This window comes from Rutilus rutilus (assembly GCF_951802725.1).
Source record: "Rutilus rutilus genome assembly, chromosome: 14".
Taxonomy (NCBI): domain Eukaryota; kingdom Metazoa; phylum Chordata; class Actinopteri; order Cypriniformes; family Leuciscidae; genus Rutilus; species Rutilus rutilus.
This window is the reverse complement of record NC_140219.1, coordinates 20292082-20311402: the sequence shown is the minus strand read 5'-3', so window position 1 is coordinate 20311402 and position 19321 is coordinate 20292082. Positions and strand designations below refer to the sequence as shown.

At 40.4% G+C, this 19321-nt stretch overlaps 1 protein-coding gene across 1 annotated transcript in view; it reads left to right on the top strand.

Annotated features, from left to right (window-relative positions):
• Positions 1–19321, top strand: part of tenm2a (teneurin transmembrane protein 2a) — a 305507-nt gene that overhangs the window by 244027 nt on the left and 42159 nt on the right. Inside the window, exon 7 of the mRNA XM_084430309.1 lies at positions 14332–14454. Within this exon, the coding sequence (XP_084286435.1) occupies positions 14332–14454 (123 nt within the window). The remainder of the gene's footprint in view (positions 1–14331; positions 14455–19321) is intronic.

Sequence of the window (19321 nt, the reverse complement as noted above, 5' to 3'; positions counted from 1 at the left end):
GAAACAGAGATGAGACAAAAAAACATGACGAGAAGAGAATAAAAGTGTCAAAACAAACAAGAGAAGAGACTTGTTACATGCATTCATGACATCACTCTCACCACTGTTTTGTGAGGCTGCTACAGCAGGGAAGGGGTTGCTGGGATACAGGTGAGCGGTCCTGATGCAAAAGAGAAACAGGTCTGTCATCATATGTTGTGGAGAAGACAAACGCTCAGCAGCTCCCTCGCGGTCTCGTCTGCGCTAAAGACTGCTTGATTCATTGGCCCAGAGTGATCAAAGAGAGGAAGAGGGAGATAGAGGGAGAGCGGACAGGGGCAGATGGAATGTGTAACAGAGATAACAAGGTTTAGACTCCATCGGGCTACATGTTGATTCCACGGGCTGCAGTCGGAATGGCTCAGAGCCCGGCGAGGAAAAAAACACTACATCAGACCAGCAACAGGAAGATGACGACTCACTTATGGCACACTGACACAGCTAAAATACACACCGTAAACTGCAAGTCAAGCATACTTGCTGATAAACATGTTATACACAAGTAGACCATTTTCTTTGATCGAATTCTTGTTGGTCCTGGAACTTATTAACAATCAGATTTTAGGGTGAGGGTCAAGCATAGGGTTTGGGTTAGGTTCCTTGAACAGCAACCAGTCCTTGTCCACTGATTCACTAAGGGTTATGTTGGGATAATGATTAGGGTTAGCACATATACATACAGTACATACATGCAGGGCTTGACATTGACTTTTTTGCTCACCAGCCACTGTGACTAGTGGTTTTCCAAAGTTACTACTCAGCATTTTCACTGGCTACAATTTTGAAATTGATACCATGGGGTCAATTTGGCAGCAGATATATTAGGCTGCTGTCAATTTAAGAACTGACACACAGATTCATTATACTGTTATACATCTTGCTCAACTGTTTACGTTCACTTAAAAACAATTTTTTACGTGAATACTCACCAAGACAGGCATTTGGACTGTTTAAGTACCCTGGTAATCCAGAGTTCTTGCGAGAGCACAAGTTGAATTTGCTCAGTGAGTTACTCTGGTGTCGCGCAATGGAGCTCATTAAAGGGATAGTTCACCCAAAAATGACAATTCTGTCAGTAATTACTCACCCTCATGTTGTTCCAACCATGTAAGTCTTGCGTTCTTCTTCTACTACTACTTGTTACTGGCTGCTCACTCCTTGGGAGTATTACCGCCATCTACTGTACAAGATGACGTCCCGACATTGCCGGAAGCGCAAAACGGTCTGTTTATAAGCAGAGGAAGACGCGCGCTGTGTGTAAGCTATTGAATTCGACACTTATTGTGATTTAGGTCTCGATGATGTCGGGACGTCATCTTGTACAGTAGATGGCGGTAATACTCCCAAGGAGTGAGCAGCCAGTAACAAGTAAGTTAGTAGTAGAAGAAGAACGCCGTAATCTTAGTTCTCGCGCATGCGTCCTGGCGCTCCCGTGAACTCTCGTCAGAGGCCCACATTGAAGAACACTAATAGTTGGATAAAGTCGTTATTTTTGTTGTTTTTCCGCACAAAAAGTATTGTCGTCGCATGATAAACTTAATGTATAGCCACTGTAGTCACTTGGACTATTTTAACGATGTTTTTAATAACTATTCTGGTCCGGCGAGTTTCGGTCCCTCTAAAAGCCTATGGAGGAGTGAGACAGCTGTCAGATTTCATCAAAAATATCTTAATTTGTGATCCAAAGATGAACGAAAGACTTACATGGTTGGAACAACATGAGGGTGAGTAATTACTGACAGAATTTTCATTTTTGGGTGAACTAACCCCTTAAATATGCCCCTCGATCTGATCTGCACCAATCACAGCGGGTTATCTGATATAGGCGGGCCAGAGGCGAGATAAACAGATGAGGACAGCGCTGTGACGTCTTAGTCATTAGTAAACATTGCAAGATTGCTATGGATGAACACCAGTTGTTTGAAACGGCTCTGGCCGCTACAATGAACGAGTTAGACTTGGCTTTTTCTCTAAAAGAGGAACAGAAAACGGCGCTCGAATCGTTCCTTTGCAAGAAGGACGTTTTTGCTGTTTTGCCGACCGGATACGGTAAGAGTATAATCTACCAGTTAGCTCCGCTGGTAGCGTATAGGGTTTATTGTTGTGATTGGTCGTAGTGTTATCCAATTGCGTGCAGTGAGATTTTCAAATGCATGCTTGGTGCCGCCCCTCGAGCTGGCCGAGTTTCATCAGTCGACGCCAGACCATTAATCTTTTAGATTTAGGTCTGGATTTCCAGGCTACTGTTTAAGCGCAATAAGCAGTGAAAAAGAACTAAATTTAGTTCTGAGAAGCGGTGTTATGTGCTCACACCCAAAAGCTGCGGGACTGAGTAAAATGATGCGCAATCCTAAACCGAAATGCAAGCCCTGTAACACCAACAATATTCATCTGGAGCAAATTAAACGAGTGAATGAGGGGAGGCTGGTTTGTCAACTCGTTGTCGGAGAGATGTGATCTAGAAAGCACAGCTGCAATCGTGTGTCTGCAGAAAATGAGTATTGTAAGCGTTTCAGATATTTTAGTATCAATATGTATTGAAAAATCGATATTTTAGACAACACTCCATTGCACTTTATTATTTCACTTAATTATTTCAGATGCCTTACAATTTTACATATATTATACATAAATTTCAACCCGCAAAAGTGGCTATAGTAGGAGTGATTGTGTTACACCACTGCTGAAATCCACCCGCATTTGGGTTAATGTCAAGCCCTGCATACATACATGCATACATACAAACATACATAAATGTATTTATTAAAATTACAAAATTCTTTGTATCATTAGCATTAGAGTTATTTATATTTATTTATCTTTATTAGTGTTTTTGATTATATTATCATTCATTTATTTAAACTATTAATATACAATTATTAAACTAATTATGAATTATTAAATTATTATAATTGCAAATGTATTTATTGCTAAATGTATGGAGAGTTTTTTTTTTAGTTTTTTTTACAAAGTACTTTTATTTAGTACCAGAACCAAAAGAACATGTTGCTCTAGTAACTAGCATGCTGCTAGATCACCGTGCGTTTTCCGTGCGCATCAGTGTCCTTGAGCTGGGAAAGTTATGCGTGGGTATGGCGATAGTGTGTGGTGCATGTGAGTTCTGTGTCACCTCTGTGTTGTGCGGATACAGAGGCAGCTCATACATCAGTGGAGACAGGCCGTGTGGTGAGTGTCATGGAAGTAGACAGAAGACAAATTTGCACACACACACTCTCTCTCTCTCTCTCCCTCCCTCCCTCCCCCTCTCTCTCTCTCTCTCTCTCTCTCTGTACCCCCTTCTCTCTGTATTTTTAGCAGCATCATCACTTCCCTTCATTGCCCACCAATGACTCAAATGCTCATCGCCACTCTGGGCCGTTGACCTTCACGCCAGCCGATGCGTGCACCTCCATCCATAACGCACCGCTGTCTGAAGCGTTATTGAGTAATCAGAGCCGCTTTCTCTAACCGCATACCGCAGTGTTGGGGCGGTCTGAGGAGTCAGGCAGCATCCATAAACATCACCCCACTACCACCGAAAACACATCGATTGCCTAAGACAGTTTTAACTGCATGCTTCCTGATGTAGCTTAGGGATCTTAAAGAAAACATAAAACTGCATTAATTTCCATAATGTGATGTATTTTGGAGTGAAACAGAATGTTCACTTGCACATTATGTAGAGCAGGACTTAGTTGTATCCATCAGGATGTTTTATTGGATTGTGATTGTTTAGCTATTATATTATTGTTAATATTGTTTTCCACAACCCACAAGGCTTTTAATCAGCAGAAAAGAAAATTAATTTTAGAGGCAAATTTATTACATTTTCATGCAAAAAAATAAAAAATGATTATGAGTAATGTAAACTCATGGATAATGCACAATAACATCATGGACATCAAGTTAATACAATGATTTTAATTTCACATTCTTTTTTTAAACGGAGAGTTCACCCAAAAATGAAAATTCTGTCATCATTTACTACCCTTATGTTATTCAAACCTGTGTGACTTTTTGTCTTCATAGATCACAAATGGAGACATTTTGAATACTGTGCTGGTTGCTCTTTTTCATTCAGTAACAATGATTGGGAACAAGATGTGAAAGCATCATAAATCTTTCCTAAACATTATACATCTCTACCGTTTAAAAGTTTGGGGTTATTGTTTTTGAAGAAGTCTCTTATTTTAAGCAATACAGTAAAATCACTAATATTGTGAAATACTATTACTATTTAAAGTAACTTTATCTTTAAAGTAATCCTGTGATGCAAAGCTGAGTTTTCAGCATCATTACTCCAGTGTTCAGGATCCTTCATAAATCATTTTAGCATGCTGATTTGGTGCTCAAGAAACATTTCTTGTTATCAGTGTTGAAAACAGTTGTGCTGCTTAATGTTTTTTTTATTTATTTTTTAAGGAAATTGTAATCGAAATAGAATAGAAAGATCAAAAGAACAGCATTTATTCATAGAAATCTTTTGTAACATTATAAATGTCCTTACTGTCACTTTTGATTTGATGCATAAATATATACTGACCACAAACTTTTGAATGGTAATGTAAGTCTTCTGAAAGCATGACAGCTTTGCATGAGGAAAGTAACTATTCATACACATACACATATGGTGCACTTTTATGATGATACTGAGGAAATGAAGTCAAACAGGTTTGGAATGACATGAGGGTGAGTAAAGGATGACCAAATTTGCATCTAAGTTGCAAACAAGATGAAGAGTGCTGCTGTGTTTAGTTATATGTGTGTGTGCATGAGCATGTGTGTGTCAGACGAGCAGCTTTATTCCACATTGTCATTGTGTCTCTGAGGTGACCTCGACATGTCATCTCACGGCAGTCTTGAGGGACATAGAGACAGTGAGAGAAAGAGGAAGCTGGACTTTGATACTGCACCAACATATGGTACATAGGGAACAGGAAGCATATGGCGTGTATGGTGTATTCCTGGTTCGGGAGCAGCAGGAGTTGTAGTCTGGAAGCTGGTGACTCTCAACAGACTGTTTAGGTCAAGAGAAGTCACACCAAGGGTAAAGGGACACAAGTTCACTTCAGTACGGCGGGCTGGAGGGGAGCGCATTCGCGCTGGCACACATTAGAGTGCAAGATCTCTCTAAAGAGGAGAGAGTGCGTGTGAAGGACGGCTTTCATCTCCTATCTTCTCCTCTGTTCATCGTTGTCCTTGTCGGTTTTGATTGATGTGTTTCATTTCTGGCACGGTGGTCAGCCGATCGCATGCACACGAACCCCCTCATCCAGTGCTAATGTTAGCAGCGCTAATGTTAGTCCACCGCTGCTCTGGCTAACCCGTACTGTCCATCTGCAGCTGGACCTCCTCTCAGTTCATGTGTGTCCCTGTCTAACAAAGGGCCTTCTCTGAAGTAAAACTTTAAGTCTGTAACCTCTATCATTGACTGATTGGTTTCCAACACATCAAGCGCCATCAGTAAAAAAGACACGATGACCTCTGAAGACCCGCAATAAAAGAGGCTCTTGAAGGTATTAGATTGATTTCAGTTCAAAAACTGTTTATAATCATGACATTTGAAGTGGTTGCATTCGCTGATACCAGTAATCAATGATGCCACATGTGGCGAGTCTTTGAACTGGACATGAGGATGCGTGCTACTTTAGACTGGAAAGAAAGAAAAAACAAAGCTTACTATTTCAGAGCTGCAAAGACAATTATGCAGTACTGGCATACAAATAAACAATCTCCATTACAGACACTCAAAGGAAAGAAAGGAGGATGTGAAAAAGTTGGATATAAAAGATGAACAGTATGAAAATACATCAAGACAAAGTGGCGATATGATCTCACCTGGGACGTGCGATAGCGTTGGACCCGAGTGCTAGAGACAGACCTGAAATACGTCAGAATGTCTCGTAATGAAACCAGAAGAAGAGACAGAGATGGAGGGAACGAGGGAGGCGGCCATAATGAAGACAGAGAGATAGGGCGAGTGTGTCTATCTCTGTGTGCCATTGATCTAGCTCGTGATTTCAGCTGCCTCTCATTTCCTGTCGCTAATGTGAATGGATGAGCCTCTAGGCACAACACACACATACACAGACTGCATACAAAAACAGCATACCACAAGCTCCTCTCTTTGTGTCTTGATAAGCAGGTTTGGAGAGCACCAGCCATTCCTGCACTGTATTGAGCTCTGCGCTGAAAAACTCTTATCAGATGTGTTTGTGGCTCTGTTTCTCATATGGTTACTGTCTCTATTTTTCTCTAAAAATGAACTGGGGGTGAATCTCATGAAAACTGTCAAGATGTCCAGTTTACATCTGACCCCATATCAAAATAATTAAGTAAGAATGTGTGTTTGTTTGGCAATGAAGCCTACTTTTAGTACTATTTTTTAATTACAAATAGACAAATTTTCCTTCCAGTTCTCAAATAATTATTCTTCTGATTTTGGTATGACCTGGACTTTTTTTTGTTTTGTTTGACTAGCAAAATACATGTTACTGTGCATATAGCCTAAATTATAGATTTAATGCATATTTGTGTTCTGAACATAGGGGTGAGTGACAAACAACCTTTGGAGTGCAGGCAATGAGCTTTCAGTTGCATCATTTAGTTGGGCTGGGCCCCTGGAGGAAGTGTGGGTGTAGTGTTTGTGTGAGGACAGTGCTTCTCTGATGGATTAGGATGCTATTGATGGCTGCCTCACTCATTAACTGTGTATTTGAACTTGCCCCTCTCTCAAGAGACAGAGGCCATGGCTCTATTGAAACACACATGCATATATACACAGAGCCCATGGGAATCTCCCAGTGCTTTGTAGTTCCATTTCAAAGTCTTTTGACCAGGCTTCTTATTGGCATTGGCTCTGCCCTGTAGCCTTACCCTATTCCATTTCCCACTCCATAAACACACAGACACACACACTAAACACATTTCTGATGTAGTCTAGCTATTACTGTAAAAAAGTGATGTATTCAGGTATGTCCATTTCTGACTGATGTCACCTGGACAGTTATAATCAGTGTTGGATTATTAGTAACATGTTACTCTTTATAAAAAATTGCATTGAATTACATTTTAAATGAATATGGAAATTGTTCATTCACATTTGCATTTCGTTTTCTAACCATCAGCTGACAGAGACTTGCAGACATGAAATGGCAAACTTTGCTGTGTATTAAAGGTGTGGTATAATGCCCCTTTTTACAAAATGTAAAATAAGTCTCTGTTGTCCCCAGAGTGTGTATGTGAAGTTTTAGCTCAAAATACCCCACAGATAATTTGCTGACTCATAGGTCACATGACAATGACAACATGGCAAATGTAGTACGTCCTGATTGCATTCATACTACATTCCTACTTTGAAGAACATAGGTTATAACGTTCATGAAGTTTGTTCCTCATTAATGTAGTGTCTATTCAGACAGTATCTGATTTTGGACATAGCTTGGATCGTGTTTTCTTTAACCTTGTGTAGTTTTTTTTTAAATTAGGATTGGGGGGTTGGTATCTGCCTCATTTGACTAGCTTCATTAGTATATGACTATGCATGTTAGTATCAGCACCTATTCATTCTTAGTAATAAAAAACAGCATGTTTGCTTCTTTTATTGTAAGCGTCAGTGAGAATGCTAAGTTGTTACTGTTAATGTGTTACTGTTTCAGATGAGATGTTGGAAAAGGGTGAGTTTTTTTTTTTTTACAGTAGGTTTCGTAAACCAATTACAAATGCCGTCCAGGATAGTCTCAGCTTACAATTAGTGTCCTAATTGAGGTCAGTCTTGTTAATTTAGCGGGAAATTAGAAGAGTTAATATGCGTTTATTATGGAGGCCAAAGGAGACCGCAAAAATAAGGTAAGGGAAAATTACCTTTTAAGTAATATGAGGTCTCTTTTGCGCTCTAATTATGGCTGTGTAATTGTGTGATATGTTGAGTAGAGGTGTGTGTGGATGGAGGGATAGGATGTCCTGGTTTCTGCCATGTGTTGTGGTATGTTAGAAAGGTGACCTGAGAGTATGTCCCTCAGCTCAATGACACACACACACACACACACACACAATGCCTGGAGTGTTTTTGTGAGATTGCGAGATTCTCTGTCAAGAATTGCCAAGCGAGTCAAGGAGCATTTTCCCACATTCGTTGTTTGCTGATCGGACAAATTTTAGCAGGGAAAGCTTCCACGAAACGCACAACTCTGAATTCTCAAGAAAGTGCCTGTCAGAGGAACTGCACATGGACACACTCAAGGCATGAAAGATAAATAATAGAATTTAGCTGCATGCCACTCCTAGGTGTGGACGCTAGAAGCTGTTAGCATGTGTGATGAAAGAAAGAAAGAGTGATAGGGAAAAAGTACAAACAGATGAAGGTATGTAGACAGAGTTGCTTCTTCTTTATGAAAAATGTATTTGCTTGCCTACAGAGAAATTCATGCAAGAGCCCAGCCTCATATATAACATCTGTAGGGAAATAAGCGCATGTATTCTTTATGATGAGCAGATATGAAGACATCTCTTTCCTCTTGTTCACTTCATATTTAACATCTTAGGGAGCAATAGTGCTTATAAAATGTGTGGCCGTGAGATTTATTTTGGTTTCTAGCAAGCCCGCATGGACTCGGAACTCGGCAGAAACTTCCACAGATTTCCTTGTATGTTCAGTTTTTTTATACTGTCTAATGACAGTATAATAACATTTTATTATACTGTCAGCCATTAATAAGACATCAGCTCCATTTAACATATTTCCCCCAAAAATGGTTTCAGTGTGTGCGTGTGTGTGTGTTTGTGTATCTGCTGTCCATTGTGTTATTTATAGCCATGTCTCGGGGTGAGGTTGGTCCTGGCCGTCCACTCGCATGTGACTTACTTTCCACTCGGGCCAGAAGCAGCTCAGCCAACACCAGCATAGTACACAGGCATATGGATCCGTTCTAGCAGAGAGAAACCTGCCACCTGCTTATGACTATATGTGTGTGTGTGTGGTCACAGAGGTCTAATCGGTGATGACAGGTGCGGCTGAATCATAGAGGGACATCTTGCCAGACCTACTTCAATATGCACATACGTCCGCTGACTTTCTCTTTTTCTGCGTCTCCCGCTCATGCACACAAATAAACAGATAGGAACTGCCAAGAGCTTCCTCCAGGTCCCTGTCACGTAACTGTGCCTTAAGGACAAACTTAAACCCATTTCAGCAGCCCATCTTCACACTTGCTCTGTCTCTCTTCTCTGTTGTATAGCATTTCTCTAACCCTATGTCTTTCCATTGTTCCTTCGATGCATTATCTCTCCTATTTTTCCTTGCTCTTTCCATCCCTTCTTTCTCTCTGTGCAAGGTAACCTTGTAGGAGGGCTGTTGTCATGTCAGGCCAAATTTCTGAATTCTGGAATATTCCAGCTGTAAACATCTGCCACTGTATAATTATGGTGCAGACAAGACAGCACACATGCATACACATATACACAAATCTATCTATCTATCTATCTATCTATCTATCTATCTATCTATCTATCTATCTATCTATCTATCAGTCCATCCATCCATCTATATCATTTGTACAGGTGAATTAAACAACACATCTATATTATGCATTGATTTATACAGTTTTAATCATACACATTTCCTCACAAAGCTGAGCCTTTCAGTGAATATTCATCAGGAGACTGAGAATAAAGCTGTTATCTATATCCTGATCTGAACACATGCGTAAAATAGCAGACAGCTTAATGTTGTGCAAAATTTGCGTGAAAACAGAAAAGGAGATCACATCCTCTGCTAAAACAACCGTTCATTTTAACGTCAGTGACTATCAAGCAAGCCATCAGCTTTGGTTCTCTTTTCCTCTCACGCTCATTAGATTGGTCTCATTCCCTCGCTGTTGTATTGAACACCCGTCACTTCATGCAGTCAAGATTTAACTCAATATTGCCACCTACTGGTCCAGAATATATTAGGCTTACTGCACGCACATACACACAGCATGGAGGGCGGATATCCAGAGTGTCTGAGCTGCAGTTAATCTGTCTGAGTCCCGTCTCTCGATGCTTTCAGTTATTGTAGTTCAATGATTTGTTTGTTAATTATTTAATCGATCGAAACATTTGCATTCAGTCGCTCTCGACACGCACCATCAGAACAGAGAGACAAATGAAGATATAAAGAGAGAGATAATGAAGGACAGGAGGTTGAGGAAGATCAAAGGAGTGGAAACGTTAGAGGTGAAGGAGTAGATTGAAAAGCACGGAGAGAGGACTGGAGGAGAGAAAGGCTATCTCAGTGTTTGCTCCAGACCGTCTGAAACAAATAAAAGAGCTGACAGAGACAGCAGAGACACACTTAGAGTGTCAGCGCTTTCCTTTAACTGAGAAAGAGGCAGAGAGAGAAAGGGAGAGGTTTAGAGAGAGAGAAAAGGAGAGGGGGACTATGTCTGAGCGCAGGCAGAGGGGGAGATGGAATTTGACAGAAGAGAAAATTGATTTTCTGGGATGAGATTTAGGTGTGATAGGCAAGCAGAGGGAAGGTGAGAAGAGGGGCGGAGTCACTAAGACAGTATACCTGTAAATCCTGTAAATCTCCACCTGCTGGATCAAAACCGCAAGATGCAAAGAGAGAGAAAGGCAGGCAGAGAGAACGTCTACAATGACGAAAATGAACCAGAAATCGTTCGTTTGGAAATAGATTTAGCGATTTCCGGTGACAGAGACAGTTGGCGATGTGATGTGTAAATGAGCAATGACATGATACAGCGCCTACCAATCAGAGTGCAGAAAGTGATCCACTACCTGATACAGATGGATACTGAAATCGTGTAGGAACACCTGCAAGAAAACAACAGCACAGCAACTTGGCAACTTCCAGCAGTTTAATCGTTGTTAGTGTGAACAGAGCTTTACAGAGCGAGACAGGCATAGAAATAGTGAGATAGAGAGTGAGACAGGCAGATTGAGGGGTTTGTAAAGTCTTACCATGATAGGATGAATGTGAGAGATGGAGAGGGTGAAACAGTGAGGAAAGAGAGAGGCAGGTGGAGAGGTATAGTGAAGTAAATTGAAAATATAGTGAAATTGAGAATGGAGGTAGGGAGAGCGTGAGACAGCCAGAGAGTTAGACAGGCAGAGAGAGAGACAGGTAGAGAGAGGTTTTTGAGAAAGGGAGAGATAGATTGAGATAGAAAGTTAAGAGTCCGACAGACAGAGATGGAATGGAATGGAATTGAATAGAACTGAACTGAATTGAGATACCAAGGTAGAGAGTAAAGGTCCTTGCACACTGACATTTTTGCACGTTAAAAAGTAAATACGACCTCATTTTGTCAATCACGTTTACATACTGGCACCGAAACGTTCATACGTCAGAAAAAAAATTCGGATCGAAAATTTTAGACTCAGTGTGCAAGGACCTTAAGACAGGCAGAGAGCAAGGTATACAGACAGAGAGAGAATGAGAAAGAGATATCGTTTGAAAGGCAGAGCGAGTGAAACAGAAAAAGATAGAAAGAGTGAAAGAGACCGTAAGCGAGACGAGAGAGAGGTTTATGAAATCCTGCCATGATAGGATGAGGGTGGGAGATGGATTTAGGGCCCGTCCACACGGAGACGCGTTTCGCTGTATACGTATACATTTTTTATCGTATTGGCGTTTTGTCCACACGGATCCGGCGTTTTGGGAGACTAAAACCGCTATTTTTTTAAACCGGGTCCCAAAGTGGATAAATCTGAAAACTACACCCTTGCGGTTTCGCGTGTACAGCCAATCCGTATATTTTGTGAAACGATGATGTCATCACATCACGTGTCGTCTGTGTCACGAGTAACAGCAACAACAATAATGGCGGACTTATATGATTGTATTCGTGCTGCAGAAGCTACTAAGCCTACTAGCTTTATTACAGCAAAATCTATTGCTTCTCTGCAACTGTGGTGAGCAAAAAGCGATAATCTTTGTCTTCTTCTTCTTGGTTCGTATACAGCGCGCAAGGTTATGCGCATGCTCAAAGTCTTCTTCTCCGTGTATAGTGTATCTCTGTGGCAGAATTACAGCGCCCCATACTGGTCTGGCATATATACTACACCGTTTTCAGTCGGTTTCAGTGGTTTCGTGTGTACGCAGATATTTCTTGAGACGACGCCGTGTTTACGGAATTTTTTTTTAGAACGAGGAAAAAAAAAATATCGGATCGGGAACCGATCCGATATCGGACCGCACCGGCTTCGTGTGGACGTGGCCTTAGTCATGGAGAGATAGTTTGAGATAATCAGGGAGCGAGTCAGACAGGAAGAGAGAATGAGATACTGAGGTAGAGAGTGAGACAGGCTGGGAAAGAAGAACAGAGTGAGACAGGGAGCAAGGTATACAAGTAGAGAGATAATGAGACAGACAAAGTGTGAGACAGGGAGAGAGTTAGAGAAACGCACTGAGAAAGGCACCGAGAGTGCCAGACGGACAGAGAGAAGCATATTCACTATTCTAATAGTGTGTGCACATTTGCACTATGGATTCGCAAGTTAGTAAAACAATCAAGCAGAAATTGAATAACTCAATTCACAAATGAGGTCACACATGAGAGTAACACAGCACCTCCATATGAACCTCCTCCTGTGACTCAGACTACTGAGGCAGCGATGGCTGCCGTCTCTGATGACTCACAATCTCACACAATCTCAGCCCGTCTTTACCGCCACTGTGAAGAACAGATGACGCAGACACACAGGAGCGAGAGATAAAGCACAAGAGCTTCCTCTCTCCTGCGATTCCTGCGCCACCTCTGGAGTTCAGCAGACTAAGCGCTCCTCTCTCTTCTGCTTGTGATAAAAGTTTCTTGGCAAAACTAGAAAGGACGCGGGTCGGGAAGAGATTCAGCTGACGAACTGCACACGGGCCTTGGAGCGAACAGACCAAAATAAGCTCCACAGGCATGAAAAAGAAACAACAGCCCCGCAATAAAAAGAGGAAAGATAGAGAGAGATCTGCTTTCTTTCAGCTGTCACTCAGATTGTCGCTGAATCACGCCAGCTCGACATGAAAGCTCTGAATGCTGTCAGGTTTCTGCTGCTTTTCTGTCTACGCATTTGTTAACTTTTTTTTAACCTGTTGAGGTGCGAGTAATTCCTACAGACGTGGGTCTCGCCGCCTGCTTCTCTTTCTGTCTGTGTCTTTAGAAGCGTGTCTACATCATTTCCTCAGGGCTTCAGTGATTGAATGACTGAAAAGACGCGCACACACACACAGTTAAAGTGATTTTGTTAAAGAACCAATTAGATCTGTCACCCAGTTCTTATAATCTACTTGCAGAAAATCATTTTGTGGCACTTTCAATGAAGGCTCTATATTACATTACACATTTTTTGTATTTTTTATAAATAATAATGATTTATAAACAGTTATAATACAAATGTATGGCTGTCTTTAAACACTACAATTCATTATAAAACATCAGTACAGCAGACATTTGGTGTTAATCTTGTGCTGTTATACATTATGCTATTTAAAGACCTGACAATTATTACAATACTGCAATCATTTACAAAGACATGCAATTAATTATTAAGTGTATTATAATTTATTATGCCTTATATTGCATTGAGTATTGTATACTGTACAAGCTTTACAAGAGGCAGTATAAGGAATCTCTTTTTTGTGGCATTTTTGCTCTTATTTTGTGGAAAACATGTAGAATTCTGTTGAACATAATCTGGTAATATTGCAATATATGCATGTCATTATTTAATATTTCATATATTCAATAAATAAATGTGCAAGGTGCGGGGCATATGCTAAATTTAGCTGTTCAAATTTGGTGTAAAAGGAGTTTTATTATATTGAGTTACTGCTATAGTCAGAGCAATTTTTTATTTTTTTCCGATAAATAAAAGAGAGACAAACACACAGCGCTGTGACATATATCAGACTTGAGGATCAAATGCAAGTGTCCTGTGAGTGGCAGATGGCTCCTCAGTCAGTCAACATCAATCAGGCAGGCAATCAATAAAAATGACTAGGCTGTCTCTTTTTTTTTTTTTTTTTCAGGGAAAAAATAAACCACTTCATCTTACAGCCTTTCTCTGTCTGTACTAGGTTTAACAGATCAATATTATACATTTTAGATTTCGTATTTAGTTTTGTTTTGAATCATTTGTGCTCTTTGTGAAGCAGCAGTAGCCTACAGAGTAGCCTTTGCAAAGTCCTCGAGCTTTTCATTTTCTTGCTACCTTTCTTTTCACATACCTGCACTGTTTACACTTTCTTTCTTTCTTTCTTTATCTCTCTCTCTCACTGTTGCTCTCTTTCTCTCTCAGCCATGAATCTGTTGGGGCTGAACTGGCAGCTGAAACCTGTGGTTGGTCCCATGCTGAACAACGGCTTGGGAGCCGGACTGCCCAGCAACAGTGATGTAGCAACAGCGCCCTCTGGAGGCAGAGGTGAGCAGCACAGCCTCACAGCATGCTGTAGTCCTGCACGCTCTTTTCCATAAGGAGGACGTCGAGATTGACAGAAAAACACAACGGGAAAAAGGTCTATAAACTAGATTCAAGGGGGGGAAAAATCAGTTGTGCTGAAACCTCCATGCCCCGTATATCAATTTGTTTCCAGCTTGTACCCATTTATTTTGATTTGTGTTTAGTAATTTGCTTCTCTGTCGCACACTGAGGTCCCATCATGACAGCACATTTATGCCCACACACACTTCTCTGCCTGCTTTCACGATCGACAAAGGATATTATTCTCCGGGCTTTATTTCTGCGTGTGACAAGAAACCAAGTAACCATGTGATTAGGTAGAGTAGCAAGGCATTGTGGGCCAGTGATGCTGTAAAGGTGATTATTTTTCAAAAATAGTGGTGAAACAGTAGCCTGTGTGTTACGCAACGAGAAACATGTCAAAAGGGCTTTCACACTGCGCGTAACCCCGTGATATCGTCATTCTAAGCCCTGCTTTTAACCCTAGGTAAAGGAACGTCTTACTCTTGTAATCTGGAAGTGAAGTTAGCACCACTTTAATATCCTGGGTTATAAAACCCTGCTTTTGCGGTGTTAATTCCCCCAAACTTGTACAGTGTGAAACAATGTTGGCAATGTTAGATGCTTGACAACACACACCAAATTGCATTCTTTGGATTTGCATGCTTTGGGCAGTGACAGAAACACATGCGTTGTGACTGCTGAAAACCCTTCATCTGGAGTGAACAAGAGACTCCAATTGTTTTATTCTTACCTTTATAGAATGAAAGGGAAACATTTGATAGTAGCCAACAGTGAGTGATAAATGAGGATGTGCAAAGCTAGAGCCTTTATGTAAACAGTTTGTGTGCGCTGTTGGTCCAATCAATGACACTGACACAGCAAATATGCAAATAAGAACGTTAACACAGGCTTAACCCTCTATGGCGTATCGTCATTATTAAATGACGCAGAGAAAATTGCATTTGAAATACAGTTATAATATTCAGTAAAACAAATAACATTTTAGCATCATCATATGACATCCCCACCAGCCACTAAAATTAAAACATATGTGCCATGTGCTTGACATTTTTGACAACAAGGAAGTTAAGGAGACAATGGCTGCATCAGAAATTGCATACTTCCCTACTACTGTATAGTAGGCAAAAAACAGTATGAGACAAAAGAAGTATGCCCGAATTCACAGAGGATTTATGAATGACATAATGCTCGCTGGTAGGTCAAGTGATGATGACAGTATGGTGAATGTAGTACGTCCAGATTACATTTATACTATATAGGACGTAGCCGTTTCAGAGGTTGTGAAGTAATTACTTACTCAAAATAAGTACCTAGCCTATACTCAAGAGAGTATGCGATTTCAAGTATGCTGTCAAGCCTCCATTGGGAGTTCATTTTACACTAAATACATATAAAATTATTATTATAAATGTTTTATATCATTGTACATCCAAATGTGTTCTCTTAAGTTTTTGGTCATTTTTTAATACGAATTTTGTAAAATCAATAACTCAAAGACCAACAAATCTGTGTGTTATGCAATAAATGACAAGTCCATTTAGGGGATACATATTCTCTGTGTAGCTGCCACTATTGTTCATTACTGGAAGGCAGTATAATACCTGTTTTGCTTGTTTTTTTAAGTTGATGTTAATAATTTTATAAAAGCTGAAGCTACCTTCTCCAGAGAGTATTGATGATAGTGAAGGCAGTGCATCAGAAAATAAGGTCTTAGTAAGAAAGGAAGAAGTTGAAGATCAAGAAGGATAGAAGCAGTAAGGGTGATGGCAGAGATGAAGAATAGAAGTCATGGATTGTTGTGAAAGTGAGGCATTTGGGTATATTATCCTATGCCAGTTTGGAAGACGTGATCCACACTACAACCAGAGGTCAGGAAAGACTCACAGTCTTACCCTAATAGGACTAAGTCAGTTATAAATGACAAAACCTTAAAAAAGGTCAAAGGTCAGATATAGAAAACTAATTTTGGAGAATGATATTAGCCTTAAATGTATGTAAAATATAACGTCTTTTTTTTTTTTTTTTTTTTTTTGCTGTGATTCCATAATTAGTCCCATAGAGGGCTTAAGGAATGTACAATGTAAAATGTCAGCTTATGAATACCCAGGATTAATTGTTAACCCCGGGTGAAGTATGAGCAATATGAAACGTAAAACAAAATAACCAAGGATTCCTCTTTACCCTTTTTTTATTTTATTTTTTACATGACCTCATTATGCCCATTTAATTTGCGAATGGTGTTCAGTTATCATCTTAGACACATAAAATTTAGCATTTTTAATTCAATTTTGTGTAAAACAATATTCTGTAGCAGTCCGATCAAATAATTACTCCAGAAAATGATGTTAGGGATCATATATTCCTTTAGTGTGTAATCTGTTTGTGTATGTATAATATCTGCAAGTAACAAAGCTCATAGTCTCCCATTAAGTGTCCGTCATCGTCTCCCATTACATTTCCGACACACGCTTGAGGGTCTGCAACGCACTGGGTCAGCTGGCCAATCAGAGCACTCTGAGCTTTTTGGAATGTGTTTATCCTATTCTATTAACCCAATAAAGAAAATAATGAACTTTTAAACATTTTGGAAACAGAAGGTCAACAGAAGTTGATTATTGTATTCTGTACAAATTGTGCTGCAATCTTTTTCCCAGATGTAGTAGATCATACAAGTATTACTGTACCTGCATAACACAGTATTCATTCAGTATACTGCAGATATTGTAATATGTAGAGTAGTATGGGAGGATATTTAATCGCAGCCAGCATAATCCCACATAATTAGCACCTCCTCATAACCTACTGATGATAACTCTGATTTTTCCAGCAATCAAACTTTCAATTAAAGTTGATTAACATTGCAAGCAACAACCCATTGGCTTTCACCTATATCTTTTCCCCAGCTCTCTCTGGCTGTCTCTGTCTTGATCTCACACGCTCACAGATTCACAGGAAGTGTCCTAGAAAACACCACATCACCTCTGTATGAAGGACAACACAGCCTTTTTTTTTTTTTTTTTTTTACAGCAGGCAGTGGTGTAAAAAAACACACATGTTTGAAAACACACACAGAGAGAGAGAGAGAGAGAGAGATAAAGAGAGAGAGAGAGACATATGTTCTGTTACAAAACCTAGAGCAGCAATAGAGACAGCATTGTAAATCAACATAATGCAACAAAGTGAAGCTACTTAATTAGGCTGCCTTCTTTTCATCAAGGCAGCATCACATAAAACTGACTATTTTACCCAATATTTGCCTTTTTGGTGCCGTTTGTTCATGATAATATAGCTTCATTAGCTTAGTAACTTCCTTACTAGTGTGCTACAGATTGCAGATAAAGGCCAATTTATACTTCTGCGTCGGGTGCGCGCAGTAGGTACGGCGTAGCATACGCATAGACGTGTATCATACGTCGTACCCTGACGCGCACCTCCTCAAAAATGTAACTACATGTCGCGACGACGCGGACCGCAAGATCTGTGATTGGTCGGCTTGGTAGCATCGCATTTCCGGCGTGTTCTTCTGCACCGCCCGTCATTTTTAAATTCGGTTCAACCGTCAACAGGTTCACGGGTCGCACGTACCATCCCCTCTGACGCCTTATCTCGTTTCTGCCTTTTAGTTTTAGTAATTTCACTCAAATTAACTGTTTTTCCACCCCGATAAGCTCCAACTCCAACATGATCTGCTCTCTTTCAGTCGCTTAGTAGCCTAAACTCAAAACAGCTGCAAGGAATCTAAACACAGTGGAACATTAAAACCCGCCCCCTCCAACTAGCGTTTCGGCGGTGTAACTGCAGAGCAACACAGACATAATGCAGAAGTATAGGCTAAATGCTCACGACGGCGTCGCCTACGACGTACACTACGGCGTACACTCGACGCAGAAGTATAAATTGGCCTTAAGAAGGCAGCTGCCAATGTAAATAGCTCTGCGGCATTTGAAACGGAGTCGATACATGTTTACACAGTCTAATTTTTTCCTTCTTCTCTCCTCAGTGCCATGTAAACACACCTATCTCCGTGATTACTGTGGATTATGTGGCGTGAAAGTTTGCTGTGTTTTTGTTTGAGTGTGTAGGTAACAGAGTGAATTTGTGAGCTTTGAAACAGCTCTTCACCTCAAGTTCTTCAATCTCACCTCCTCAGCATGTCGCTTTCAATTTCATCCATACAGATATGCCTTCTCTCTCCCTCTCGTTCTTTCTTTTTCTCACATACAAACTTAATGTATTCCACATAACAGTGAGATTTCATTAATCATACATACACAGACAAAGCTGCAATGAGGCTATCAGGCAGATGTTGCTGATTGCTCTGTATCAGTAGTATAACATAATAAGTTTTGTTATTTTGTTGTGTCTGGTGGTTGTTGTTGCTTTTTTCTCTCTCTCTCTCTCTCATCCTCTACTGCGTCTTTGTGTAGGCCTATAACTGTTATCCTACCTTATTGTCTGGCATATTGTGTTGAGATGCTCGAATCTGAGCTTCTGCAGGATGATTTGATGCTCTGGTCTGATCTGTGAAATGATTTGTGTGTGCTTCTGCCTGCTGGCTACATTAGCTTATGATTGGCCTCTCTGCACTCGACTGGATTCTGTTACGGTACTTGATGCTGTGCTTAGACACTCAGATTCAAATGCGCTATCTCTACGTTAGCTCTGATTCGAAACCTACTAGGCTGCCTCTATGGGAAACTATTTGTGTACGCTTTTTGTGTCCAACATATAAAAAAAAGACTAGATTTAAATAAATAAATAAAATAGGCTCTACTCTAAAGGGGGTCGCACACTGGACGTTTTC